Source organism: Lissotriton vulgaris, chromosome 4_2 (assembly GCF_964263255.1).
Source record: "Lissotriton vulgaris chromosome 4_2, aLisVul1.2, whole genome shotgun sequence".
Lineage (NCBI taxonomy): Eukaryota > Metazoa > Chordata > Amphibia > Caudata > Salamandridae > Lissotriton > Lissotriton vulgaris.
Genome location: NC_141692.1, coordinates 2788730 through 2801276, shown reverse-complemented (window position 1 = coordinate 2801276; position 12547 = coordinate 2788730). Strand labels below are relative to the sequence as shown.

The 12547-nt window shown below is 42.2% G+C and overlaps 1 protein-coding gene across 1 annotated transcript; it reads right to left on the bottom strand.

Annotated features, from left to right (window-relative positions):
* Positions 1 to 10090: 10090 nt before the first annotated feature.
* Positions 10091 to 11494, bottom strand: LOC147718091 (uncharacterized). The gene has a single exon (XM_086919186.1). The coding sequence runs from the start codon at positions 11492 to 11494 to the stop codon at positions 10091 to 10093; it is 1404 nt and encodes a 467-aa protein (XP_086775312.1).
* Between the last annotated feature and the right edge of the window lie 1053 nt (positions 11495 to 12547).

Sequence of the window (12547 nt, the reverse complement as noted above, 5' to 3'; positions counted from 1 at the left end):
AAAATTGAAAGCAAAGTTCAATAATCTTGAGCTAAAATAAGCTAAAAATGTGTATGAATGAATATGTATGAATGCCTACAGTGGCCTCAAGTCTAAAAATAAAAACAAAACTTTCGAACCAAAAGTTATCCGCCAGGTCTCAAAAATATGAAATGTAGGACCAGGCCGCATCAATTCAAATGTCTGTAAGAGAAAAAACAAGGCACTTATCCGATATCCAAAGTCATGTGCCACATTGACGTTATCCTCAGCGACATCACGTGATTGAACTCTCCATCAGCTGAACACAGTCCATCCCTCCAATTCAGCGAGGGGAAAGTCATATTTCACAACACAGCACTCCTACCAGGCATGTCATGATTGGAAAGTATATGCAAAGAAAGTTGCAACAGCCTCCAGTATGAAATCACTGCCATCATCCGAAAATAGTTCAGCAATCCAATTCAGCAATGGGAAAGAACATACGTGCTCCTCCAGCATCGGATCCTCCTGTAACGTCAGAGGACAACTCGGTGGGTTCACCAGATCGCTGTGTGTCAGAAAGGCATCCGCCGCTGCAGAGATTTCCCATTGGCCCAGAACTCCATTTATCGCTGCCAAGGCCATAACTCTTTCGCCAGAACAGATCAGCTCGTGAGCCACCACGGGACGCATTAGCTGATCAAAATCGACGTCAGGAGCAGTCCTCAAGCATAGGCACAAATCAATGGCCCAATCGAACTCGCAGCTCAGGCAGTGAAACACAGGTTGGACACACGTGAAGTCGGTGAACCGAAATGACAATCTATAGGCCGTGCTTAATGCTGCAAGCGGCAATGTTCCATAGTAATTGAGCATCCGATTACGGCACAGTGTCAGGAGGCGTTGAACGGCTTCTTGTGCAGGATGGGCATCCATGTTTTATGAAGAAAAACACCAATAAAATGCCAGCGGCTACAGCCAGCAACACAGGTAGTCCGCCAAACAAACTCGAAAAAATAGAGTGGAAAAACGTGGGAATGATACCAAAAACTTTTTCAAACGTAGTCACGAGGCCACTGCTTACTAATTTAAAAAAATGTGCAAGCCCAATCGTTGAAGAAGCATTAAAAATCTGGTGCACCAGCTCACAGAAATGAAACGGCAAATCAGTATTTAAAAGCGCCTGCACCTCTGTGCGGGTGTTAGCTATGTGAAGGACATAAGTTTCCCGGGCCGAACTCAGGGTCACTTGTTTTTGAGACAAAAGGGCCCTTATTCTGCCTAAACCATTGAATTTTGCTTCCAAGGTTGGAATCCGTGGCCAGATGGAGACATCTGAAGAACCATGCGTGGGTGGGTATAGAACATTCTTGCAACACACCACACGCTCTGATACAGTTACCACATAAGCCACACCAATTAATAACCCACAACATAACTCGTTGTTTAAAAGCAAATAACTACCATTAGTCAATAATGTAAATGTGGGAACTACTGCTGGAACTGGCGTGCCTTTTAAAACACATGCTAAATTTGGCCGGTCCTGATTACAAGAACCGTGTAACTGAATGTGTCTGCATATTAATGAATGGTCAGGTGACTGTGTGCATTCCTCACCATTAAGATTCACTTCTTTCCCATCCTTCAGACATCTGTATGTGTATGGTAATGACCATGCCTCATGTAGGAATGCATTGCCTAGTGGTTCATATCGTCCTATAGCAATATACCGCATACAGTTAGTAAATTTATATAAGGGAAATGGTAATGTAATTAATCCATGAATAAGCCACGTGGCAGTAGTGGTTTCAGCAACAGAGAAAGGCAAGGATTCTAGCTTCTCAATATGTAACATAGAAAATGAAGCATCACGCATTGAAAGCATGCGCTGTTTTTCAGTCAGATTAAAAGGGGCGAAAAGGGATGAAACGTTCAATGAGGTCCAGGGAACTCGACCAGCCTTAAGTGTCTGTAAGGTCCAGGCAAACTGCATTACAGAACGCAATTGATTCTGACCATGGTATAACGTGGACACTTCATCATGTACAATATCAACAACAGAAGAAACAATATTATCCAATGTGTAAATTCTGGAAGAAAGCATGTTAATACTGTTATTGACCACTGCAAGCACTTTTTCCAAATTTGCTTGATCAATAGCCCTCAGGCGTTTAGCTGCCTCAACTTGTGAAAATTTCCAAATTTCATTGTAAACAGCATAAATAAAGCGTTTAGATCTACCCCTAGCCGGGCCTTTTATAAAATCATTCAGCTCTATATTTTCATTCAAACGTGACAGATGCAGTTTTACTGCAGCCAAAGTGGAATGTTGTAACCAGTTCTGACACAATTTGCCTACTGAATAAGTAGTAACCATGTGATCTGTATAAAAACGGGGATCTGGCCTGATGTGTTTAAAACCTTCAGCCAAACCCAAAAAACGACGTTGGCAAGAATCAGAGCTTTTTTGCCATAAAAGCCACCCCTCCGGATCAAAACTGGAAATATTAAAGGAGGAATTGTGCAATAGGTCTCGCATCTCACTGATGGATAATGTGGTGAAATTATTCCAACCTGAATATTCTTCCAAATCAGGGATGGTCGGTTCGTTTAATTTTTTAGATGTAGCCAATCCAAAACATGTTGTCTGGGAAATAGTAGAATTTAAAAACAACATGTGATTCGGGATGAGACATGCACGATGCAAAGCCTCAGTGCCTTGTACCTGCCAATCTTTGGTACCCCAAACCGATTTAAGGTCAATAGCTTCCTTCCATAACTCATAGCCATCTACAGCTAACCTGTCTAGAAAGGACTTTGAATACAGCAATTTTGTATCGGTAAGTCTGACTTTGGACATGAACTTCTGTTTCACTTTAAAATAAAACGACTCAGGATTTGATTGATTAAAATCTGTAAAATATAAGTATTTTCCCAGGAAAGTACTCGAGCTCCCTTGCAAAGGCGCAGGACAATGTTCCCACTGTGTGTAGTTTACCGGAACCCTCATGGAACTCGTTTTGTGTAAGAAATGATTCCCATAATGTTGATAGCAAAACAAATCACCATAATTAACAGAATCCAAGTACAAATCCTCAGCATCAAAGGCCGCATAATATTTCAAATCAGAGAACAATGCTTCTACGGCCTGAAGATCCCAATCATCAGAACGAATATTTTGCTTAATCACATCTCCCATGTTTACTCTAAGCACATTAGGAACATTAATAACTTCTGTGGGGCCATGTATCTGAAACCTAACCGCATCCCACACAATCCCATCAAGGACAGGCCAAGCAGTAATCTCTACTGAATGTAAGTCTCTCTTTAGTCTGTGTGCTGAATGTGAGGAGGAAAGAGGGGCCAATGTTCCATTAAGGTACCGAATTTCTGTTCTTTCTTTCACATAATGGCCATCGATCAGGCGAAAAAAATAAACCACAAAACCAATTGACATAAAAAGATAAAATGAAAATAGTATCAGCCAAATGTATGTCCAAGGTGGAATCAGAAAATGTTTTTTAAACAACGTGGCATATTTTGCAATAGTCAATGGTTTCTTTGAAAGTTCCGAAACAGAGTCAAAAGAGAATCTGGACTGGTTAGCCAAACGAGCTTGTAAATCGGACATAGATAAATCAGCAGGATCTGCATAGGTCAGCTCATCAATGTTAGTAACAGGAATAGTATTTAATAAAGGACTGGACATAGCAGGCATCTCGAGGGACACCTCCTGTTCTGCACCAGATGTAATAGCCAGCACAGAGTGCCTCACCATGGAAGGACAGGATACAGCCGGTGTCATGCTATGAAGAATCGGCCACCCTGTGTGTCTTGACATTGTCAATAGAAATAAATCTGTTTTCTTTACGACCTGGAAGTGGTGGTAAAATGACTGTTCTTGTGCCCTTCACTCCAAGAACCCGAACTGGTGCACGATATGAGGGACCAAACTCTTTCTTGTTATCGATCTTCTCTCGAACCAGTTCTCCAACTTGGGGTAGCCAGCCAACTACCGGGATCTGCAACGCATCATCCGACGTGGAGGGCAAGTGTTCCTTTGCAAGACTGTCTCTGGTCTTTTGTAGATCCTGTAAAACATTGCAATGTTCATCTACGTCAAAGGCCGCGGCCTGGGCCTGGCAGTCTGCACCATCAAGGTCAGGTACGTACATCTTGATACCAAAGAGCATTTCGTATGGGGTCCGCCCACCCAGAGACCTTCTAGGGAGATTATTAAGCGCACGCTGCACGCCATAGAGGTGGGTCAGCCAGTTTCTACCAGTGCCTATAACACGGGCTGTCAAAGATTGCTTTAAGTCGCGGTTCATTCTTTCTACTACAGAATTGCCATCAGGCCTGTAGGGACTTGAAAACTTCACCTGTACTCCCAACGAAACCATAGCATCCTTATACGCCTTAGAGGCGAAAGCCGGACCCTGGTCCGAATGGAAAGCACCACAAGCAAAGATTCCCACAAAGACACGCAAATCCTTAATGACAGTTCGCGAATCAGCGCTTCGATGCGGCCATACCCATACAAAGCGTGTGCATGAGTCAACTGCTACTAAGATGTATTTATACGCAGTATCAGAAGAAAAAGGACCGCAGTGATCCAAATAAACACAACCAAGTGGTTTATTAGAGATGTACAACTGTGTCTGAGGCGGACGCGCAGCAGTAGAAGGCTTGATCTGCTGACAAATGTCACACATAAGGACATAATCGCGCGTCTGTTTGTACAGTCCCCGCCACCAGAACCTCTGTTGTAGCTGAGATACAGTGGCTGAGACGCCCGCATGCGCAGACGCCACACCTTCATGAGCCGCTGTAATCAGAAAAGCTCTGCGATCCGAGTTGGGAACTAGACGCTCTCCAACTTCAGGAATTTTCACATAAGGAACCTTATCGGGACTTAAGTGGTATGTGTACTTCGAAGGGAACCCCGCAGGATATTTACCTCCCTTCTCCGTGGCAGCAACAGCCGCCAAGATGTCATCATCTATTTTGCTTTTGGACCTCGTGACTGCTGCAACTAAGTATTTTGATACCGCTGACTTCGCTGCTTCATCAGCAAGCGAGTTGCCAACAGCGTGGACCCCCACGCGCTGGTGGCCGAGAGTATGAATCACAAACACGAGCGGCAGTTTCTCTTTAAGTTCCGCCACTCGGACCCAGATCATTTTATGTTTTATTGTGCTACCTTTGGAATCACGAAAATCATTCTGAATCCAAAAGAACAAGTTCTCATTATAAGACTGGACACAGTAGTAAGAATCACTTACGATTAAAGTCGTCACACAAGGATCAGCGTACTCCAACGCGAGCATAAGAGCACAAAGCTCTGCTAATTGTGCGGTGCAGTCCCCTAGTATTTGCGTGTGCACAACACTGGACTTGAACTCATCGTTCACCATGGCACCGACTACAATGGCGCAAGCGGAAACGTAGGCATGTTTAGAGCCATGCGCAACCTGCGCCGAACCATCCGTGTAAATGATACAATGGAAATCCTCCAACGGCCGCATTGCTAAAGGAGCAGGATGAACAAATTCATACTGTAAATACTCCTGCGACCGTAAAGCGGCGTCAAAAATAAACGTGACATCCTGAGATGTCAAGGATGTAGCCCACTGAATCCACCGAGGGTGCAAAGCTTTAGAATTCGGTACACTGGCTTTCGTGACCGCCTCCAAGGCAGGACACGGGGTAACCACCAACATGAGCTTTCCCTGCGACAGGGCACGTTCCTTAAGAATTGCCATCTGCACAGCCGTTAAAACTTCCTCCACAGTGGAAAAACGCAGTTCAGCCGAAGTGTACAAGTGTGACTTGTAAGCAATAGGTACAGTATCCCCCTCATTAAAAGTCAGGTACGTGAAACCCACCGTCCCAGGGATAATTCTTATCACCAGGTTGGTCTGGTTATCACGGGTCTGTAAGTAGTCAGAAGTGAGCAAATCAGCCTGCAAAGACTGCAGAATGGCTGAATGCTCAGGCAGCCAGCATGATTTGGAAAAAGATGGTTGTACCAAGGCATATAAAGGCTTGATACGCTGGGCATATTCCGTAATGTATGTCCTCCCGAAATTTAAAAAACCCAGTAAAGACTGTAATTTTTTCAGCGTTGTCGGAGAGCGCAACTGCGCGCACTTCTCCAGGAAGTGAGGAGCCAATCCCTTTCCTTCATGGTTAAGTTCATAACCTAGAAACAACACTGTGTACTCCGCAATGTGTGATTTTGCAAAGTTAAACCTGTAACCCATGTCTGCAAAGTTACAAATTATGCTGTTTACTCGACACAGATGCACCCAAAGTTCGTCGTCTGTGAGATAAATGTCATCCACATACGAACATGCAACTGGATCGAAACTCTCCAAAAGAGAGACTATGCGGGCGGAAAACACTCCAGGACTATTTTTATATACCATTGGGAGTCGTTTAAACATTTTTTGTACGCCGCCGCACGTAAAACTGGTCCATTGTGAACTTAGACCATCTAATCTATATGCATAAAAACCATTGGAAATGTCAAGCGTGGTTTTGAACCGTTTACGCTCAAGACTATTTACTAGGGCAGAGCCGTGAGTATTCTGTACTGCACAGTTACGGCAATGCGAGTTCAAATGCCGGTAATCCAAAACCAGACGATATGAGCCGTCCGGCTTGTTAACAGTAAAAAGGGGGTTATTCATTGGTGACACACACGTTTCAATTACACCTTGATATTCCAATTGTTCAAGGACAGCCGCGACCAAAGCTTTAGCTTCACGCCGTATGGGATACTGGGGTTGTGGCTGCGGCTGTGACCGCAAAGGAATCTCATGGCTAGGGGACAATTTATCCCAGCCACACTGATTTCGGTACACAGCCGGCGCAAGCGCCAGAGCCCACTCTTCTGCAAAATGCAGCGCTTCCACTCTCGATACAGTGTGCGCGAAACTGGGGAGGATTACCTCCTCCCCTCGCGGAGCTGCGAGAACAAAAGGTGGGGGCCAGTCAGCCTCCAAAAGCAAAATGTCATACGTATCCGAAAGATTCTCCCAAAATACCCCTTTTACTGTTCGCTGCATGTCACCTTCAATTAACAGGACAATTTCAAAAAGTCTTTCAGGGGGAGCAACATGGGTATCAGCTGTTTCAATCACAATAAAAGTCGCAGTCGCTGTCACCTTCAACAGTGGACGGAGGGCCTCTCTCACTATGGTAATCTCCGCCGCGCTGTCCAGCAAGGTCAGAGCCCACGTCAGATTCCGAAGCCGCGTTCTCACTATCTGGGGCATATCGATGCGCCGTTAAGGCTGCGACTTTCTTCTTGGCAAACTGCGGTCTCTTTGGCGTAGAGTCGTCCCGCTGATCCCCTTCACTTCGCGTGAGGGGCTGGCCACGTCCTTGCTGGCCACCCCTGCCCCTGCCGCCCCCTCCACCACCGGTTGACGGAGCCGATGAGTCCTGAAAGGAACGAGGAGAGCGTTGGTCAGAAGCCTGAAATCTCTCAGGCGATTTAATCGTCGCGCGATTGCGCAAATCATAAACACGATCTGACTGCGCAGGCTGCGAAGGCGTAGGACTAGAAACCTGTGTCTGCTGTTGTTGTTGCTTACCCCGATTCTGCTTTTTAGGCCAATTTTGTTTTTTGGACTTGGGTTGTCCACCCGTTTCCGAAGACTGTCCCTGGGGTTGCTTCCTCTCTTTTTCAGAAAAAGCTTTTAAACCCTTAGAAGTGCGGCCAACCATTTTATAAGCCGCCACAATAATTCTTGCCAGCTGACGGGGTTTCTCGGCCTCGGGAATTAACGCCAGAGCATTGGCCACCTGAAAGTTCACTGCATCCCCCTTGACATTTGCAAGGATAAGACCGCAAACCGTCTCAAACGAGCCGCTCAGGCGCATACCCAATTCAACCGCCGACTCTGGACCGTGATCATCCTGAACACGTTTAAGGACCTCAGAAAGGTTTGACACAGACAGGGTGCCATAGCACCTCGAGTAAACCGCTGCAAAAGGCTTACCCCATGTTTCACAGTCAGCAAGTTCAGGGGCTAAATCTTTCGGTAAACTAAGCGTAAGAATCCGGTGTTTTTCACCCGGAGTCGTATTAGGAAACACAGCCTCCAGCTGGTCGAATTTCTCGGCAAGCCAGTAAGGAAAATCATCCTTATTCTCTGGCTTTCTGCCCATAACGGAATTCACCAAGACAGGACTGATTTTAAAACCAGCCTGTTCCGCTCGAAGCTGCGCACCTGCGGGGGCTGCGCCATGAATATTACGACCAATGTAATGAACAAGCGCTCTAATCACTCCAACCGCGACATCATGAAGACGCCGCAGGTCACCCACATTACAAGTGGCGCGATTAGGATGAGGAGTAAATCCACCCAAAGCGGGCCAATTTGTGCCCGGAATGGACAAAGGACCTAACCTCGGAGCCGTTAAAGAATGGGGTAGGGCGCCACCAAACCAAACTCCGTGCTGCCAAGCGTTCGATAGGTACTTCCAGTGCCCTGTACGGAGCATAAGCCGCCGGTACATCCGAGGCAGTGTATGAATGGAAGACACCCGAATTAGCGTCCACTGCCGGAAATGTTACCCAGGAATAAAACAATTCGTACGGGTACGCATGTTCCGCACTCACCACTAGAACCACAGCTAAGCCTTCCGCAGGTACATTATATGCCCGCAAGTGGTCGCGAACCGCGACGCGGCTATGCTGCGCTATGTCCACGGACATGTTAGCACAGGAAGTGAAAAGAGACAAAGAGCAGTATGTAGCACAACTGGGTAGTAATTCAAAGAAACCGTTTTCAGAAAAAATCAAGCTTGAAAAGACCCATTTCAAAAATAGGTAGGTTTTTCCGACACCACCGTTTACCGGAAACGGGAATGAAGGTGTCAAGGTTAGAATGATATACTACTTGAGTGTCATGAAATAAGGCCAACCAAACCGTTGGGCGCCATGTAGCAGGGTTTCCGTTCTCCCACAGAACTGTGCATAGAGATCTAGAACCTCAGTGAGTTAGGATGATCCAAAACTCATCTCAGTGTCAGAAATCCCCTTACCTAGCTAGCTACAGTGTCTCATGGATCATTATGGAATGATCCATGTCTTAGACAAACCAGAACATGATCTTTAGAATACCTCAGGAATCGTGGAACACATGAACACTCTTTCGTTATATAATCATTCCAAACCAAAACTGAGAGTCAAAGAACACAAGTGCAAGTTTGAAATATTTATTATTCAATGCAAAGTTCTCAAACGCAGTATCTTGTATAATACCAAAATGCAGATTATAAAAATCAGAGTCAGCAGCATAGTCACTAATCCATAGTAAGCAAAAGGTGCTAGCATGTTATAGTGCAAAATCTATAGAAATCTATAACACCTATATTTCGCGCACCCTATCTAGCATATTATTTTATATCTAAGAAGGTCTCATTCGGGCTTTAGCAGGGCGGCCCCATACCTCTCAATGTCAGTAGGAGCAGATCACATCAACAGCTACCAGCTCTCTTCATGCGCAGCACCAAGTGTCCACGTTCATTCCGTGTAACTCTATCTTAAACCCGCGTAGAGCCCAAAATGTTGGCATCAACATTATTTGTGTTATGTCTAATGTGGTGCGAGGATCAGGCCTCCCAGCAACCCTGTGTTAGGTTAATCTTAGAGTGTGCAGCTCTCAGTGTGCAGACAGTTGTACCAAGCAAAGCTGATAGCATAGAAATAACATATTATTCTCAAATAAACCACCTCACCGCTTCTAGGGTGAAAGCGACAACAACAAGTATGTGTCGTGTGCAAAACTGAAGCCGAAGGAAAAAAGGCTGTTTAAACATGTAATGCACTCATGCTAACTTAACGCAATATATGTAACGAAGTATCCATATGACAGGACGTCATTGGATTTACAACATGATTGGTAAGTCATTTCAGTGTTATCTTTTGTGGGTGGGTAATGTGATTATTAATATGGCATTGTTTTATAGTTCTTATTTTTATTTAATGTGTGCATATATGTGAATAATATCTCTATATATTGCATACATTAAATACTTTTAAAGATCACCTTTGAAATGTTATGCATATTTAGGTGATAGTTTTAGGGCTTTATTTTGTTTTGGAAATTATTCAGAGTAGGGTTTTGGCAATGATATTTAAGTATTCTATGCCTTTTTTACTAGGGTATAATTTTACTTGTTCTTCTAGGTATTTGTGCATTTGCTTATTTTGTTTTGACGTTTTAGGGACTAGTTCAGTTATGGATTGGTCCTTTCTGAATTCCTGGTAGCTTTGTTCTTTCTGTAGGCATTTAATAAAATGTTCTAGACTAGGTTTTGTTCTGCCAGTTGATTGTACAAATGCATTGTGCCAACCTTCTACTGCGTTGTTAGTTTTAGATTCTCCATTTAAGGTGCTTCTGTAAACGTTCCACCAGGGTATTAGGAATTTGGGGTTTCTTCTGTGGCCAGATCTGTGGAGTCTGCCTACCCAGGTGTCTTCAAAGTAGTCCAGAAATAGACTCAACTTAGCTTCATTTTGTTTGTAGAAGGGGCTGTCTATAAGAATGTTGTAGTGTTCTGCTACGTCTGTTTCTGGGACATAAGCAAGTGCAATCAGCTTTTTAATTTGGTATGCAAAAGAAGAGTTAGTAGCATATTCTACACTTAAGGTAGTTTTTTGTAGATGTCTCCATAAACACTGGTTTAAATTATAGTAGCAGCCTTGAATGCAGGTATGGGGGTGGATTTTTAGGATTGTTGAAAGCATTGCTTGCTCAAAATCTAGAATTATTTTTTCAGGAGAAAAATCATTTGTTTTTTCTTTAATAATATTTAATAATTCCATATATGTGGAATTATTTTTGTTTGGTAATAGTGCATATAGTAGTGGTATGTTGCAGTTGTGGTAGAGGCCATGTACTGTGTATAATTGGAAAAATGGTTTGGGACAGATGTTAAATGTTCTATCCATCATCCAATATTGGCTTTGCTGAAGTTTAACTAAATTCATATTTGTACCAAAAATAATAAGTCTTTTGTCATTGTTTTCATTGTCGTAAACTATAAATGGTTGTTTGTTTAAAGTTATAATTTGGTTAGCATTTAAGTTTATATCATGATATGTTCTGGGAGGTGGTGTGGTACTAGTAGTAGCTTTTTTAGTTTGTGCTATAGTTCTTTTTAGGGAGAGAATATTTGGCATTTGGGTTGTGGCAGTTTTAGGGATTTTAGGAATGGCTTCTTTTAATATGACGTTTGTTTGTTTTTGGGAACCTGTACTTGCCTCTTTTATATTTTCCAAAGCTGTTCTAACTTCAATTTCTGTAACATTTGGTGGATGATGGTGTTCCCTAGTATACAGTACTGTAGCTTCTCTAGTTGTTGCTCTTCCATAACACTTGTTAGAATAATATTTACAACATTTCCAATTAACTTTCATGCCATATTGCTTTTCTTGTGTATAAGTGTAACCCATGTAGCACAGTAATAGTTTTCCTTTCTGGCTGGTAACAAATTCTGCTCCTTCTGTCATTTTCTACTTTGTATATCTAAAAAATATATACATAATAGTTAATGTCAAGGAGAATGTGTCAATTCATCTAAGTAAGTGATAAGTAGTAATGTATATACTTACCTGTTTTCTAAACAGTGCAAAATATTTATCTGCTTTATTCTTTTGTTGGGGATACTGTTTTGTGATGTCGTTGTAGCTGTTAGGAAAAACATGAAAAGAGTATATTATTATCCATTTTTGTATATATTGACAATGTTACAGCTAATTTCGACTAAAAAAGTGAAAACTAATAAGTGTAGATTTATCATTTACATTTTCAAGATACTTACATTTATATTTTTGTTAGTCTTTTCCAGTATAGTTGTATGTTCGTTTTCTGGAGAGTAGTTTGTAGTGTTATCTTAAAAAATAAAGGAACATATGTGTTAGAATATTCACCATGTTGGTAGGTTTTTCACAGATTAGCAGTTAACTATGTGCTTTAATATACTTACTTAGTGAGTTGTTTATGTGGTATTCCGATTTTGGAGATCTTAATAATTTCAGTATATCTATTTGTAGTGTTAGCTGTGTTAAAAAAAAAGGTAATAGCAACTGATTAGAAAAAGAGAAAATGTTTGTAGGTTTTTTCCACATTTATTTCAGTTTACAAATACTTACTTGCTAATATGTAATGTAGAAATAGTAATGATGTCCGTAGTTCATTTGTAGTGCAGTTTTCAGTAATAGAATCTGGAGGGAAAAACGAAATATGTGGGAAAAATGTCATACTTTATGTGTGTTTAGAATTATTTCAAATTATATAAAAACTGACAATTTACTTACTTAGTAATTATAATCTGTATTCCTATGTTTTTGTTCACAGCTGTTTAGTGTAGAATATTCTCTAGTTGTAGTATCTAAAAAACATTTGTATATATAAATTATTTGCATGTTCAGTAGTACGAATAGAAAAGGAGCAGTGGGTATTGAGCAGGTAAGTAATGTAGTAGTAGCAATTAATGTAGTTTATTATTCATTTACTTACTTGGAAGATGTAATTGTATGTTGATAGTCTTGATGTTCTTGTTG

What these genes read in the sequence shown, in the direction of transcription:
- LOC147718091 (XM_086919186.1), bottom strand. Translation starts at nt 11,494, where the DNA reads ATGACAGAAGGAGCAGAATTTGTTACCAGCCAGAAAGGAAAACTATTA.